General features: G+C 46.7%; 1 protein-coding gene across 13 annotated transcripts in view; it reads right to left on the bottom strand.

The window, feature by feature from the left end:
- The window catches only part of mef2d (myocyte enhancer factor 2d), a 74,400-nt gene that overhangs the window by 14,349 nt on the left and 42,439 nt on the right, over positions 1 to 17,612 (bottom strand). For 8 of the 13 annotated variants that reach the window (XM_034612415.1, XM_034612419.1, XM_034612423.1 and 5 more), the window contains exons 4-6: positions 10,780 to 10,917; positions 4,149 to 4,368; positions 2,027 to 2,080 (exon numbers count right to left, since the gene is read on the bottom strand). In XM_034612415.1, coding sequence (XP_034468306.1) covers positions 2,027 to 2,080; positions 4,149 to 4,368; positions 10,780 to 10,917 — 412 coding nt within the window. Of the gene's footprint in view, positions 1 to 2,026; positions 2,081 to 4,148; positions 4,369 to 10,779; positions 10,918 to 11,071; positions 11,207 to 17,612 lie in introns of all 13 variants that reach the window. The other 5 variants (XM_034612418.1, XM_034612421.1, XM_034612425.1 and 2 more) reach the window with 1 other exon arrangement.

The raw sequence follows: 17,612 nt of genomic DNA, 5'->3' as shown, positions 1-17,612 counted from the left end.
GGATGAGGATAAGAGAGTGAAGCAGGTCGGGTCACCTGAGCTTCCTTGGGACGAGCAGGTTTAGTGTTTTGACTCAGGACAGAGTCGTGACTGTGTCTGGATGGAAACATCCAATCAGAGTGAAGCTCAGTCTCTGAGAGCTGATCTGCTTCACATGACAATAATCACTACAAACTGTTTCTGAGCTCAGGAACTTAACTCCTGTGTTTGGTGAGAAGTTTAAATCTGGAACAGATGAATCACAATGCAGCCAAAGTTTCTTTATCCACAGGGGGAAACGTACACTGTGAGTTGGCAGTGTTCCTTTTAAAAAGTCTTTCAGATTATTCTGTGGTTATAGAAGCAGCGATATAAACAATAGGACTGTGAGTGTCCTGGTAAGAGGAGCACACATCGAAAGTTATTTAGAGAACATCTGAAAACACCTCAAATCTGTGTCACAGTGTGAAAAGCAACAGCAGCGACAGTGTAAACTGGTCCTGAGAGAAACAATTAGCAACATCGACAAGCGAGCAGGACTCGAAAAACCAAACAGGTCGAATCCACTCGTCAAAACATCATCAAGGTGAGTTTTGTCGTCTCCTTCGCGAGCGACAGAATCGACAAAGAGCCGGAGAACAGCCAAGAAACTACTGCTCTTTGATTAAATATGTTAATGTCGGTTTTAAATTACACTGCATTCTAAAGGAATTTATTAATATCCAGAGACACAGACATTTCACTTTAAACAAATAATCTCACGTAATATTTACTTCAACACTTCACTCATCCGTCCGACAGAAAGTAAATTATCTTTTATTCCGCGCCTCGAAGAACTTAATCAATATTATATAAGTTAATACAGATATGAATGTATTCTGTTCAATCTTCTCCTGAAACAACGTTAATCAAGAGAATGAAAGGGTAAAAAAAACACCTTCCGCCCGTATCTGTTGCCACAGGCCGGCTGCCACTATCTGTCCCGGCTAATGGGATTTAAAGAGAAGCTCTGGCCAGTGTCAAAGTCACCTCTGAGGAGAGACCTGTGCCAAGACGAGGGACAGTTGGACGGGGCGGGGCCTTAGATTATTCCTGAGAGGAGACGAGGGGGAACAGCTGAGAGAGACGGGGCGGGGCGGGCCGGGGGGGGGGGGGCCGTCAGGAGCACCAGGGTTTTAAAACTCAGGAAAAACAACTGACGGACATTTGGTTCCTGATGCTGCTGCTGTTGTTTATGTGCAGGTTCAGGACGAGAGTGAAGGTTCAGACGTCTGAGTCCATGAAAATACCCACGAAGTCAAAATACATCAAAACCCACAGAGTCTGTGGAGCTGATTAAACGCTGCTTTTATTTTATATTTCTTTCTATATTCTTTAATATAATGACATGATATCTCACCGTGGGTAGTGACTGACGGAGGGAAACACTTCACATTCAATCAAACAGATTAAATCCTGATCTGAATTTCCATCGTTGACAAAATAGCAGCGAGGAACATGCAGAGCTCGGGTTCAGAGGCTCAGACTGCGACTGTGACACTGATCAACATGAAGCTGTGGAAACAACAGTCACACAGAAACAGCTGAGCAGTTTTTCTGTTCACTCTCCAACTCTCTCACAACCTGAAACCCTGAAACTCGTCCTGTTCTCTGGACTGTTTACAAGCAGCTTGTTCTGTGACCATCAGCTGTCGACAGCCAACAGGTGTTTTCATGCTTGTGTGTGTGTTTGTGTGTGTGTGTGTGTGTGTGTTTGTGTGTGAGAGACACAAAATATCCTGTAAACCTCAGCCTGCTGAATGTGAGGCTTCAAAATTATTTCCTTTTTAAAGTCCAGAGAAAATCCAGAGAGCAGAGGACAGCAGGGTAGCAGGTACTGTGTGTGTGTGTGTGTGTGTGTATGTGTGTGTGTGTACTGTATGTGTGTGTGTGTGTGTGTGTGTGTGTGTGTGTGTGTGTGTGTGTGTGTGTGTGTGTGTGTGTGTATGTGTGTGTCTGTGTTCCTCAGTAAAAATGTGAGGAACGAGAAATGAGCAGATGTACTTACGGACTGGACTCGGACACGCTCCGTTTGAGTTCCCCATATCTCCTAACAGAGCCCCTGGAACCGAACACACACACACAGAGAGATCAGTCGATATCACGACACTAAAAACATTTCATATCTAAATCTTTATCTAAAATGCAGAATATATGACTTACTGAGAGAGAATCATCAAATCAAGGACATCATTAAAACGAAACTCACTTCAGTCAGTGAAGCACCAGACTTTTAAATCTCACCACTTCTCAGCGGCACTTGAAAAAAACCCTCATCACACTCATTTTAATTTGTGGGAATAAAACCCGATGTTGTCCCAGAAGAATCATCTTAATATTTACAGCCTGTTTGATAAACCCTCAGAAAACTTTCACCCAAGCTCCAGATTCCCGTCGGCTCCTGGAGGCGTGTCAGCCTCTTTCAGCTCCTTGTTTTGGTTTTCAAAACGGAGGAAATATTACTTTCTGTTCGTCTCAGAAATGACTCAGAATGAATAAGCCAATATCATACGTGTCTGCCAGATGTTTAAAAAGGCAGCTAATGCCTTGTGATCGTGTGTTTCCAGCTTGTTCTGCCGACAAAAAGGGAATAAATCAGTTATTACAGCTTGAGAAACGTCAGTAGATGAATGTGCTCGGCCTCTGCACAGCACAATGTGTCTGTGTGTTTTATAACATCGGGGTCGTTAGGGGTGACTGAACATGATCTGGCTGCGTCGACGCATGGAAAAAACACCATGAACCCGAATGCATCTGTGGCAACGTGGGATGCATCTCCGCTCCACGCGGCTGTGGAACCTTCTTCCCTCGGCATGTTATGAAAGATGCTGTAATGCATTTGTTGCGCGTTACATCACCTAATTCTGACTTACAATGAGATTATGCTGCTCGGAACAAAGCTTGATAAGTAACCTTGTCTGAGACGCAAAAATTGGGACACAAATCCTTTTAGTCGGATGGTGGTGGGGGGGGGGGGGATTGGTTGGCCACACAGATGCAGCAGCAGCAGCCTCAGATCTCTGTCATCGTTAGGCCGGGTGCTCTTATTAGAGGTGAACACACTTCTGAGCTTATTCTGCTGCTCAGAAAAATCCTCCATGAAACACAGACGTCACAGAAACGGGGCTTCGACTTCCAGGGGGCGGAGAAATAACACAAGAAAAAACCTTATTGAAGAATGTTTTGAAGTATCTACATCTCCATGACAACAGGGTCTATGAGCTCAGGGGATTAAAGGTGTTGAGACGTTCAGAGATTCACACCTTGACGTGTGACGAAGACGCCACAAGTCGGTGTTCTTGTTTATATTCTTAATACAAGTTTTATATATTTGGTCGTATTTGTGTTTTCTTGTTATTTCTAGTTATTTATTCAAAAGTTTAAGGCAAAAGTGTAAAGTTACATTTCTTTGTCGTAAGGGTTTGGTAACGAGGGTTTGAGGGAAAGCTATATTTAATCTAATTATCACAGAATTTTGCAATTATATCTAAACTAATTTGATTTCATATTATTACAAGCTATTGTAGGGAGCCCCTCCCTTGTGTGCACAAGATATTAACTTATTCACACACAATAAATTATTTAGATGATTTACCAAATTACTGCTGCCCTCAAAAGCTATAAAAGGAACTTACACGCGTGGTTTTCAAAGCTCGAGCCAATTAAACCTTTAGTCTACAGACGATAACTTGTTCCCACGATGTAATTATCAACATCTTGTCTCTGTTGAGCGCACAAGAGAGAAAATATCACTGTTTGCTTTTGGTGATTTTCAGGTTAAATCTCGGCCTGAAGCTTCGTCAGAGGAGAGAAAATCTCTTGGAGGAATAAGTCAGGCCGAGTTGAAAGAGGAAAGACGAACGGCACCTTGACCTTTTTAACAGAAACACATATTCCTTTATCTTTTAATGTTTCCAGCACAAAACAGTTAGTCTTTCTTTTGATCAACTTTTCTTCATTACGGATTTTAAATTCTAAATTGTTGTCTGACAAAACCAGAGTTCGAAGCTGCAAATAGAAAAAACTATAACAAACTTATGAGGAACTGAAACTAAAGTTTATTCCTTTGAAAACACAGACGTGTCGTGGAGCTGCACAGAAACAAACTTTTAACCGGAGCGCTGTCTTACCTGCGCTGGCAGGTCGCTGCGGCAACCCCGGTGACACGGTGTTCCTCTGCAGAGCCGATTGCTGCGGTGACAGGAGGCGGGGGTCTGTGAGGGTGGAGGTGACGAAGGAGGTGGTGGTGACCAGGGCGCCGCCGGGGTTGTTGCTGAACTGGAGGGCTGCGTTCTGACTGGATACTGGCACGGTGACTGGCATGGAGAAGGTGGGCTGTGGGATGCTAGACTGGTGGAGAGACAGGGAGGGGGGGGGGGGGGGCTTAGAGTGTGTTGAGTGAATGTTTAACCTGACACACACACACACACACACACACACACACAACCAATAATTTACAACAACCAATCACAACAAGAAGAGTTTTTCCAAAACCAAATGAAAATATGAAGAAGAATAAAGTTTGAATAAAGTTTCAGACTCTTCCTGTTGCTGAGCTGAAGACATCAGTGGGTTTTTAATGTTTCACTCAGACGCTGATGCTTCCTGTTACTGACCATTACTACAAAATCACAGGTTTTCAGTTTGATTTACAACTTTCCAGACAGCGACGGGGTTTTAAATCCACGTCATTAGAACTGAACCTGAACGAGTTGAGTTCCGTCGTGATTAATTTGTCACCGTCTGTTTCTCACCACGGCAGGAAATCAATCAGCAGGCGTCGGACGTGTCAGGTCTTTGTAATTCGTTTTCAGACGCATGAAACATGCAAACGCGCTGGAAACAGGTCGTTTATGATCAGAGGATTTTTGTTCAGAATGGAAGGTTTTGGAAAACAACTCTTCAAGTGACTGAAAACACACAAATCTCTCTTACACACACACACACGCTCAGTTTGAAACATGCAAGGTGACTTGGTGAAAAGCTGTGGCGTCTCTCACGCCTCATGCCAGGTTAAAACTCTCGTGGCAGCAGCAGCAGGTTATTGGTGACGTTTCAAAGCGTGAGTGTCACGCCTTCATTCCAGCTGCATCCCCCCCCCCCGCACTGTCACACGCTCGTCACCGGGAAGAAAACTCTCCCTCGTCTAACTTGGCTGAAATCCCCCGGGGGATGAAACACCTCTCTTTAAAGTTTTTAACGGCCGACCTCGTTATCGGAGCCGACCTGTGAAGGTGGACTTCCAGACGCACCCGGGTCGGGAGCGTAAATACAAATAATGAAATCAAGGGCAAGGACCTCGGGTTTTCCAGCCCTCCAACCCATTTCACCCTGTTCTAACTCAATCTGAAAGCAGGACTTCTATATATAGAATATGGGCCAGGGCTGAACTGCACTGAAACTGCCTGAGACCCAGTTTAACTCGGAGGAGGACGAGGGCACCTTCCTGTCCTTGATCCCTGCCTCGTTTGGAGGGAGGAGAGAAAGTGAGACTGAAGCTGAAGGAGATCACATCTCTGGTAATGCTTTATTTTAATGACTTTAATTACTCATTAATTACAGCCTGAGGAATTTATTGGTAATTATTGGTTTATTGGCCCTTGTGAATAAAGACGGACAATGAGTCTCCACCTCCTCCCAGTAAACTAGAATAAAGACAATATATCTCAGAGACAGGAGCCGTGGCACCGAGGTCCTCGACCAATCAGGAGTCAGTCTCAGCTGTCAATCATCACGTCTCAGCCTGTTTTTTAAACAACTAATTAAAACCAAACTGATCAGAAACGTGAACAAACATCAGTGAGAACGACCTGAAACGACAGAAACCGTCTTTGAGAATCATTATTTTAACGTTGATTGTTTAGTTTGGTCCATGTCCCATCTGCTAACATGGAGGAGGAGGAGGTTTATGACTTAGCGAGCCACCAGGGGGCGATCAAGATGATTGGGCTTCACTTTTGGGGAGCTGTCACGTCGTCCATTATTTTCAGTCTATGGAGCACTGTGAAAACGAAACTTGATTTTTCATCGGGGGACTGTTCTTCATGTAGGTTTCTAATTTTTGCAGAAAAACTCCAGGAAACTTATTTGATAATTATTCTTCCTTGACCCGGGAGCAGCAGCAGGAGGAAGGTGCGTCCCGTCACTGTGAAGGGAACGTTTTCCACGACGGAGCTGTAAGGGGTGAAGAGAGCAGCTAACAGCTAACAGCTAACAGCTAACAGCACTGCACCACTGCACACCGGCCAAGCAGAGGGCGGGGGGGGGGGGGGGGGGGCGGGGGGGGGGGGGGGGGGGGGGGGGGGGTGGGGGGGGGGGGGGGGGGGGGGGGGGGGTGGGATGGGATGGCGTGGATAAATGGAGGGGTGGATGAGAGGGGTGAGGGGTTAGTGCAGAGGGGATGGAGGTGTGTAAACACGGAGCATACAGCACCAGAAGGGATTCAACCTCACAGCGGCTCGGGGGGGGGGGGGGGGGAGTGGGTTTTCTCTGCAGCCTGACACATTTAGCTTGTTAGCGTCTTTACCTGCGTTTAAAAAAACCTGCGTGAACACACGGATTCGGGCGTGAAGGGCGAATTAGACGACTTCCCGACAAACTACTGGAGGATGTGTCGTGGAACAGGGAAGAACTTTGCTGCATGTCCAGGAATTTCACTTTCCTGTTTTTAATCTTTCTATTTTATTAATATTTTATTCAATTCAACTTGACTTGTTGCAGCTAAAAACAGTTTTCTGCACTAATTTAAGAAGTTTGCAAAAGAAACAACGATTTAGAATTAAATTGTGAAAATGAAACTCACAGGAAACTAAAATACTAGATTTGATGCAGTCAAACTGAATTCTATTGAAAATCTACATATTTCGGTGACTTATAACTTATTAACTTATTAAACTTTCTTCGGTCGGACCATAATTTGTTCTCGGCCACTTCTCCACTCGGCCTCCATGCTGGCGCCAGCCCCTGGTTGCCAGGAGATTTGGTGACATAACCACAGACCCTCTTCACTTTGTCTCTGAATTTGAATTTTAAATTTGTCCTCACCCTGCTCCGCACCGAGCTCCGCCGAGCATTAATCCGTGTCTCTGGCAAATTACATGTGAATTTACACGCACCCACTCCAACTCCATTCATCACCAACGCTGCTCATAGCGGACAGGAGGGTTAATTGGCCGCTGGCCGTCATCTCGCTGATTTAACGCAGAGGAAGAATGAAATAAATAAGAAGCTGTTAGGTGAATGATTGACTGGGAGTTTCACTGGAGGCTCGAGGCCTCTTCTGCGAGACGAGGGGACGGAACAGGAAGCCGCTGCCCCTCAGAGGAGCCGGCGCAGCCAGGTTGTGTTTCCTGGATGCAAAGGTGAATCAGCAGGAATTAAACTCACGACCTACTTTCTCTTCTCTCTCCCTCTTGTCCTCAAAGCCTCTGAAAGCAACTTCGCTTTTCCAACTTACGTTTGTCGCATCCTACTTGTTAGCAGCGCCGGAGCCGAGGAGACGCGCGTGTGACCTTCAGACGTTACAGCGGTTGACCAGTAAATGTGTTTTCAGTTCTTCACCCCCCCCCCCCCCCACTCTCGCTTCCAACTTTCCTCGATATTTGAATAAAGATGAAGGAGATAAAAGGTCTGAGTCTAATTCAAATGAAGACGCTTTTATCTGCGGCTCCAAAAACACATTATCAACAGGGATGTTTATATTTCTGACGCTTTTTCGTGGTGTGAAATTACAAAATGTGTTGTGAGCCCACTGCAGGGGCGGCGGGGTCGCCGGCACATAAACGAGACGCCAGAGAGAAGCGGCTCTGCAAAATATCATATCACAGTCGAGGTCGTTAATGTTTACTGATGAAAACATATTTTTAAACGACTTCTTCGGTCTCCTCACAGGAAACATTTAACACCGAGAGTCTACTCGTGTAAATGGTGTTTATTCTTCTGCCGATGCAGATATTCAGTTCTGCTCGTTACCGCTGGGTCATGATGTCAAATTAGTTTTTATCTTTGAAAGAAAATAAAGTTCTGCATGAATAATAATTGTAAATCACTTAATGATGAGGTCTTTTAATACATAAATGTTAAATCTATGATTTTAATAAGGTGATGTTGATTATAACATTTAATCTGAATCAAAAAAGGGACATTTTAAAGATTAACTCACCAAATATTTAAATAATATATATGTTTATTTTCATTGCTTTTAAATGTTGTATTATTTTATCTGTTGTTTTGGGGTTGCTATTTAAAAGGTGCTACATAGATACAATTATTATTAAAATTAAATTAAATTATGTTTTATATTGCCATCCATCTCAATGTGAATATTACGACTGCTTAACATTATTATTTTACTTATTAGCAGTAAATAAATTGAGGAGCTGTGACGATTAAAAACCACTGCGGTATCATTGTTTAATAATTATTAGAAATGAAATGCTTCAGACAAAATGCAGGAATTTATTTTTGATAATTGATAATTGAGCCACAATTCTGAAAACTGAATCAGAAGTAATTGAGCAGCTTAAGCCTTTTTGGTACCAGCTTGTTTTATTCATCTTCTCCCCACATTCCTAATGAGCCTCGTCAGGAGACGTGTTCAGCTCGTTGTTCAAGGTCACGGTGCAGGTCGCAGTTAAAGGAGCAAATCTATTAATCTAATAAATCTATTTCTCATTTAATTTCCCAAACATCATGTCGGAGCCGGAGCCGGATCAGACCAGAGGCCCTGCGGTAAAGACCGAGAAAGGGAAGCAGCTCTGTTCACGCTCGCCTGCCGCGGTGCCAGAGTCAGAGACACAGATCCGTGTCCCGCCCGTCCTCCCTCGCCACTCTCTCCCTACCTCAGGAGGTATTTTAGTACAAGTGGGATTAAGCTTGTATATCCCGGCCCCTCGCTGTCATGCTGGGGATTATGATGCTGCGGGGGAGGAGTGGTGGGTGGTGCTGTATGCTCCTGTTGGCTGGAGCCCTGTGAAAGGTGTGCTGGGCAAACAAGGCAGGCGGGCGGCCGGGCTGGCTGAGAGACTGAGGGGCAGTTGTGGCGATGGTGGGGGGGTGGGGGGGGGCGGGGGACGCTACCTGCTGGAGGCGTTCGGCCGGCATCCAATCGACGAGCGCCAAGAGCCGGGGCTCTCCAGGGGTGGGAGATTGAATTCTATTCTTCCTCAGCCACAGCTTCTTTCTCTGAGCAAAGCTTTTAAGAGCCGTTTCAGCTCGGAGCTCTGATCGAGTCACACTCAGGAGGAGAGGAAGTCACTGAGCTGATTACACGGACACGTCTGATGCATGGGAGACGTCAGCAAAGACGTCCTGATAACGATCACTGGCAAAAGAATTATTCTCTTATTGTATTTTAGGATGCACAGTGAAGGAGAGACGGGTCTCGGCCTTAAAGAAAAGGGGAACGTTTAATAATTTCAGGGCAGAGAAATCTTTTTAAAAGTACGTTTGATGCTTGGACTGTAGGTTCATACAGTGAAAGTTCATTTAAATAAGAACAACAGGCTTTTCCATGAAGGTATAACAGCACATGTTAAGATGTCAGTTATAACCTCTGTCTAACTCTCCACCAGCGCCTCAACGTGACCGGCCCCTCCCATGTGACCAATTGGAGGAGCCGGCAGGCTGTAAATTGAGCGCTACTCATTAAAGTGACATTAATGGCGTTATTGAGCGCAGAGGAAAAAAAAATGAATCACAGGGAAATTGGCACAGGAGCGGAGCACCAGTGAGGAGGCAGGAGCTGGATAATGATGTCAGGAGCACATCCAATCAGGAGGAGGCAGGAGGACGCAGGCACTGGGGCGACCTCAGTGTTACCGTGGACGACGGCGGCCGAGCGGCTGTGTGAGCGTCACCGGTGCAGGAGCTCAGGACTCGGCCTCACGCAGCTCGTCTTCAGCTGCTCACCGGTTTCCTCAGTGTTGCACTAAGTGTTACACAATTGGCACTTTCAGCCGAACAACCCGACCGCCCAGAGGCACGCTCCAAATGTGTTGATTATTACCATAAAGCACCATTTCCCTTTGCAATATCAGTTGCTATGCCAACTTTTGTGAAAACTAGGGCCCCCCCCCCCGCCCTGTTGTTTATTCTTGTACATTAGTGAACTTGCAGAGGCATCAGAAACCGTGTATTAAAGCTGTAATACTCCTGAGGACGCTCTTTACTGCGATGACTGTAACATGAATAATCCCAGTGAAGGTCTTTTACTGCCTTTTCTAACGACTTCTTATTCACACAAAGTTAAACGTCTGCAGAACCGCAAAGAATTGATATTTACTTCTATTTTTAATTATAAAAGTTTGGTTATTTCTATTATTAAAACTAGATATGAGATCTGCCAGAAAAGGAGGATTTAGATCAAATATATGAAATGGTTTTCAGTGAAGCTGTGATGATTTATCGATTTTAAACGATGAGGAGAAGATGAATTGTGAATGAGTTCGATATACGGATATATAATATTGAATATTGGATATTGAAGTTTGCCCTCACGTCAGTCAGCTCGACCGCTCGGCCCTACCTGTTGCTCAGCGACACACCGTCAGAGGGGGTTGTGGGTAGTGATATGGTGGGTGGGGGGTGGGGGTGAAGTGGAGGAGGTGAAGGGGTGAGGAATAGTGAAGGCGAGTGCTCTGTGAGTAGTCAGGCCGCCATCCGCCAGCCGGGAAACCGCCGGCGGTCTGGTCGGCGGCAGCAGCGGGGGGCGCCAACATGAGGAGGGTGGGGGGCGGAGTTACACAGAGGGGGGGTACTCACTGACAGCCTATAGTTCTGCATCATTTTATCAAACTCCTCGTCAATTTTTTTGTATTTCTCCTCAGTGCGGGGGGTGAGGGAGAAGGGCTCCTCGGGGTCTGGGCTCTCAGAGTCCCGGTGCTCTTTCTTGTTCAGAGCCTTCGTTCCCCAAACAAAAGAAGAAGGAGGAGGAGGAGGAGGAGGAGGAGGAGGAGGAGGAGGACAGGGCAGAAAGAGAGAGGTGGATAGAGAAGAGAAGAAGAAGAGGAGAAAGGGTGGGTTAGATAAGGTGACAAAGTGTGATGGTACTCACGCCGTAGCGTTTGAAGAGGCTGTCCAGGTCCTCGGTCTTGCGGTACTTGTCTTCATTTAACGGGCTTTGGTCGATGGAGTCGTCGCCGTCGGGCTCGGGGCTGTTGCAGCCGTTAAAGCCTTTCTTTCGCAACGTCTGAAGCGGCCAGAGAAGGGTAGAGGAGAAGGAGGAGGCACATTTACATTTCATTTCTCATGCACATTTTGGGATCACCACTTTGATTTCTGAGACACACTTTGTGAAATGTTGATTCCACCGTGCAGGCCGACTCCTACACTGGTTCACGGCAGCAGTGAATGTGCGGTGGAAGAGTTTGACCCCGGTGATGACACAGTGTACATGAAGTTTGCTTTTGTAAAAAGAGGACGTTACAGAAAACACATTCTCCATCTCTGATAATTCTCAATCGATCGGTGAGGTCAGCGTTCGTAACCGCCGCCGCCCACGTGAAAGCAGGATATTACCACCTCATCTGCACTCGCTCACACGGCAAGTGCTCTCTGGAGGTCACGGATTAAAAGGGTGCAGAAGCTGCAAGACTCCACTTCCAAATGGAGAAAGCTTTAAAATCAAAAGTGGCCAGAGAACAACCACGAGCACCCGCATCTCTACCCGGTGCACAGGAAGTGTTGTAGCTGCCGGTGGCACTTTAACACAGCGAGGACGTATGAAGCTGCGCCGCATGTCAGGAAACACACCGAGGAGTCGCACCTCCGCACGCACCGGCTAATCAACAGCGTTGGTAAATGGTGGTGAAGCTTTGCACCGAGGAAAGTGGTTGAGCGAAGCAAAAGGGTAAAGGGTGAGTCGGTGTTAGTGCTGCGGCTAACGCTAGTCAGGATGTGTCAGTGTTAGCACGATGTGGAGAGGGCGAGAGAGAGAGCGAGAGAGAGAGAGAGAGAGAGAGAGAGAGAGAGAGAGAGAGGATTCTGCTAAACAAGATTTGCCTTTAAGTAGCTTTGCCTGGTGGCTCCTTGACCACACGGCCAAGCAGATAGATCCTCGCAGCAAAATGGATCTTAAACCGAAGCTGGAGAGCAAAATACAAGCTTTAGGCCCGAGCGATGCAAAGAGAAGAAAATCCTTCGCCTGGAAATCTATCAGCAGAAGAAAATAAACTGTAGTTCACAGCAAAAAAAAACTGAGAAAAAACCCCTGATTCATTGCACGCTGGTGACAAAGCTAACACGCCAGCTACCTGTGTGGCTGAGCTGCAGTAAGTGCAGGGGATCAAACGAACGAGCGAGCGATAAATTGTGCTTTTAAAAATGGTGACGGAAAAAAGAAACATGGTCCCGCAGAATATGTGTATTTTTTTTACAGTGCATCATTGATAGATCATCCATAAGTAACAAAGTACTCTGAGATCATATCCAATATTTCACGCACGCCATATTTTCTTTAATTAACAACCACCTGCAGTGCCGAGTTCGACTGCAGTGCCGTGGTGGTCTGATTAAAACAAGAGCACATGTTCCACGACTCCCACTGCGCACAATCACTGCTAAGTGAGGATGATTCAACCGTCTGCAATCCAGCCTCAGAAGTGGAGCCGGCGGGAACTCGTACCTGCGACTGAACCCCGCGGAGCCAGAGACACAGATTCTGTTCGTTTTGACTGAATTAGCCTTAAATCCTCAAAACAGGTGAGGGCAAGAGGGTAATGACGCCATTTGGATGTCAGGGTAGAGACGTTCAGTTTTAATAACAACACCACTCTTTGATACCAATCTCATTAGAACTGCAGCCATGATTATTATCACGGTGTCAAAGCGGCGTTTTATCTATCGACAGAAATGGGTTATTAGACGGATTTGTTCCAACACGCAGACGCCGCCTGATTCAGTCTGATCTGCAGCTTAATGCGAGTGTAACGCACAGGAGACGCCACCACTGTGATGTGTGTGTGTGTGTGTGTGTGTGTGTGTGTGTGTGTGTGTGCGCGCTTTGACCTAAAAAAAGAAAAAAAGAATCGATGCAACAAAAAAAAAAAACACAGGTAAAATGAAAATATATAATAATAAACCCATCTTTCAAACATGAACGACAGCATGTGACAGAGGCTGCGAGGAGGACGTGATGGAGACGTGGACGTCCTGCCCCCGACTGTCGGGACACAGATAAAGAAATAAACTGGAACAACGTAGGTGCATCGTTCACATGGACTGACACACACCACACACACTGTACTAGTATACTTGTGAGGACACTCTGTGGCATAGAAGTGCGATCTGACATTGTATAACCCTTATCTTTTTTACACACAACCTACATGTGTAACCACGAAAACAACTGTGGTCTTAACCTAAATCTACAGAAAAGTCTTCTTCTTTAAAAGGTCTCCTAAAAATCTCCTGAGATCTGGGAACAATGAGAATTACTGCACTGCAGTTGTTTGCCTCCGCCAACCGCTGCAGCTCCATCTACATATCTCTACTTTTTTCCAGATTCATGTAAGGTCACTGTGACCTTTGACCTTCGACCACTGAAACACTTTATCTTTGAGTCCAAGCGACACCTGATTAAAAGTTGTGACCTTTGGCCTCCACTTTCCATTCAGGTCATCCTCGAGTCCAAGTGAAGGTTTGTGCCGCATGTGAAGGAATTCCCTTCAGGCATTCCTGACTTATTGTGTTCAAAACAACGCAAAGTCATGTGACCGTGACCTTTTGACCTTCAACCACCAAAATCGAATCAGTTCATCTTCGAGTCAAAGTGAATGTTTGTCCCGAATCTGAAGACATAACCTCGAGCCGATGTTAAGATACGACGTTCTAGAAAAACATAATTAACGTCCACAAACATATTCACACAGAACTTCTAGTTCTGTGGACATCATTGTGGACAGTGTGGACATCATTCATACATTACAGACACACAGCACTCCGGGGATCGAACCACCGGCCTCGCGCACACGCACACGCACACACACACACACACACACACACAGACACACACAGACACACACACACACACACAGACACACACACACACACACACACTTTACGATTATTTCCTCACTGTCCAAGTGGACAAACATGAGCATCTTTCCCCCACTCTCCCCGACAGTGAACATTCTGTGTAATATTACTGTACACACACACACACACACACACACACACACACACACACGAACAGACACACACACACACTGCTTGTCTCTCAGTCAGCCATCTGTTCACCTGTCCACCATCTCTCTCTCTCCCTCTCTCTCGCTCTATTGTGTTGCCAGGGTAGGATTCACCCTGCAGAGCGCCACGCTAGCCTCTGACTGGCTGCGGCTGCTGACAAGCCCCACCCCCGCCAACCTCACTCCCTCCCTCCTTTCCTTCCCCTCTGGCTCGCTCGCTCGCCCACCCGCCCGCCCTCTGTTTCCAGCTCTCCCTCTCTCCCCCTCTCTGTTGTCTCTCTCTCTCTCTCTCTCTCTCTCACCACCTTTAACGCTCTCTCGCTGAAAGTGCAAAGTCTCACACTCGTCCTTCTGTGTTTTTAAATTCTCTCCCTTTTCCTTATAATGTCTCCGTGTGCGACTCTCCCTCGTCGCCCATTTCCTCCTCCTCCTCTTTTTTAATTTATTTTCCCACCACTCTCTCTCTCTCTCTCTCTCTCTCTCTCTCTGTGTCCTCTTTTGCCCTGTTCTCTCTCTCGACCCGTTCCCAGAGCTTTTCCCTCCTAATTCTCTCTCTTCCAGGCTCCTGATGTTCATCCCTTCGTCCCCGTCCTCTCCTCTCGTGCTGGTGATCAAACCTCCACACTGTTTGGTTTGCGTAGCTATTGAACACAGTCGGGTGATGAAAGTTAACGTCTGGTCAGAATTCATCTTCCTCGACTTTTTCTTGGATCCAATAATTCCTGGTTTCAATCAAAACTCATTTTTCTTCAGACGCAATTTTTTTGGGGCCGACTTCTCGTGCGGCTCCTTTCGCTGAGACGGCGTTTTTACATTTGAGAACATTTTTGCTTCAGAACAGAAACTCGAGTTTCGCTCAGGCGTCAGCTCGAGCATCAAAAAGTTTCAAACTCGCCCCGCTCACTCGTTGGCTTCCTGTTCTCCTTCTCGTTTCATGTCTCGTTCTCTTTATCTGTTTGTCTTTGTGTTGTGTTGTGTGCGTGTCTTCAAACGTGTGTATATCCGGGGCTGAAGGTGATTTTGGATGAAGCCGTGTCTTTAGCCATAAATTCAACTGTTAAGTTCTCACGTGCGTTTGCTCCTTCTTGTGTTATTAAAGTAATAATTCTAGAAACTGTTCTCGGAGCATGTGTAGTATTCAATGTGGAGTCTGATGGACGGAGGCAGCAGAGTCCCCGCTCACCAAGTCCTGGTCGACACAAAGTGCAGAGTAATGTCACGTCCCAGTGAAGCATGTCACTGTTGCAGCAGCAGCAGCAGCAGCAGCAGCGAGCTACACAAAGAGACGCAGACGCAAACAGACACACACACGCACAGAGCCCCCTGCAGTCAGTCATGTGGGACATCACGTCTCAGCACCGGCTGCCAGCCTCCTCAGATGCTCCATTATACATCAGCTGCTGTTCTGCTCATGTCGCTAACTTGACCGAGCTGCGAGTCGGGAGGAAACTTCCTGGGCCACTGCTCACTACACACACTACACACTACACACACACACACACACACACACACACACTCTCTCTCTCTCTCTCTACACACACACACACACACACTCACACTCGCTCCTGTCAAATACCTTAAATGAACTCGTCATGTCACCTGCCTCCAGTCTCTTATCTGTTCATAGAATCAATCGTTAAAAACTGATTTTTCTGTCATCGACTTGTGAACGTTTCTAATAAACGTGTCAGATTATTGTAGAATTGTTGAATTTTTTTGTTTTTTCTTTCTTTATACTTTATTTTTGCTGTTGTTATTGTTGCTGTCCCCCCCCCCCCCCCCCCATCTTTAATTTAGTTGTGTCATATGTGTCTTCAAGTTGGTCACTAAACTGTACACTGACTATTATGGCCACTTAATGGGAAAATCAAACTGGGGGGGTTACATCATTCAGTATCTCTCCAATATAAATGAGTCTGGAAATGAGAAACTAATTTATCAGTCAACTTCTCCCAGTGCTTAATATATTTTTAATGGAGTCCTGGCTGCTTTTCAACGTGGAGCTATTAATCATTGTGTGAGCAGAGGTTTGAGGAGGAAGTCCCCAGAGGACATGTGAGCTGGAGGACCAGGGGACAGACGGGTCAACGTGTTGTTCTCTGGACAGAATCAGGAGTGAATCTCCTCATGAAGTATTTTGGGACACATGGGCTCAACCCTCCAACCCGGCAGAGTCGGGGTGGGGGGGGGGGAGATCTGCCTTCCTGGAGTCCCTTGAAGAAAAGAAGGGAAACCCCATCCTCTGCCATGTTGCCTCCCCTCCTCGGCTATTCACCGCCGCTCTTTTAGCTTTTCGCTCGCTTGCGTTCCCTCTGTCTCTCGCTCTCTTCCTTCCTTTGCCCTGATTGGAATCTGCAGTCAAGCGGATTAACACATTCTGGCAGGAGAGGCAGGCGGCCCACACACACACACACGCACACGCACACACGCACACACACACACACACACTCTCCAGCAGCACGTGCATCTCAGAGAGAGGCTGTGTGTGCATATGTGTTGCCTCACGGCCTTGTACTGGAGAGAGGGAATGTCTATGATGGACACAGAGACCATGCTTACACACACACACACGCACGCACAATTGTGTGTTTGTGTGTGTGTGTGTGTGTGTAAAAAAACGATTCTCATGAAGATTACCCTACAAGTCCAACACACAAACACACACACTTCAATGTGAACTTCAGTGCTGCTAAGCATACAGGGACATTGCTGCGTGCGAGTACAGTACAGGGTGACGTGCACAAAGCACAACACACACACGTGTTTAAATGTGCATGCGCGTGCGTGTGCGTGTGCGTGTGTATGCCTCCGTGACTATATCCACACTTCATAATTTATACTCAAAAGCACTTGGCTGGGAGACTCACAGAGGCAGAGAGGCAAATGGGCACATTTTGTGACGATCCAATTATCCCCCCCCCCTCCCTCTCTCTCTCTCTCTCTCTCCCTCTCTCTCTCCCTCTCTCTCTGTCTCTCTCTCTCTCTCTCTCTCTCCCCCCCTCTCTCTCTCTCTCTCTCTCCTCTCTCTCTCTCTCCCTCTCTCTCTCTCTCTCTCTCCCCTCCCCCTCCCCCTCTCTCCCTCTCGCCCCCCCTCCCTCTCTGTGTCTCTCCCTCTCTCTCTCGCTCTGTCTCGATCTCTCTGTCTCTCTCCGTCTCTCTCTCTCTCCCTCCCTCTGCCCCCCCCCGCTCGCTCTGCCGCCCTCTCGCTTCACTGTACTCGACCACTGATGTGACACGATGTGCAATCGCAGATAATCGTATGATTGTCATTACTGTACGGTTCACGCTGTCACACCAGCAGATCGGCTCTGAATTCCCCTGAAAGTCCGAACATGGCGTCTGTGCCGTGTGACCACTCGTGACCTTCTAACGTCCAGCGTGAACGTCCAGTGTGACAGAGTCAGACGGAGA

This window comes from Hippoglossus hippoglossus, chromosome 16 (genome assembly GCF_009819705.1).
Source record: "Hippoglossus hippoglossus isolate fHipHip1 chromosome 16, fHipHip1.pri, whole genome shotgun sequence".
In the NCBI taxonomy this organism is placed as follows: domain Eukaryota; kingdom Metazoa; phylum Chordata; class Actinopteri; order Pleuronectiformes; family Pleuronectidae; genus Hippoglossus; species Hippoglossus hippoglossus.
The sequence above is the reverse complement of the archived record's forward strand: the minus strand, read 5'-3'. Positions and strand labels throughout refer to the sequence as shown.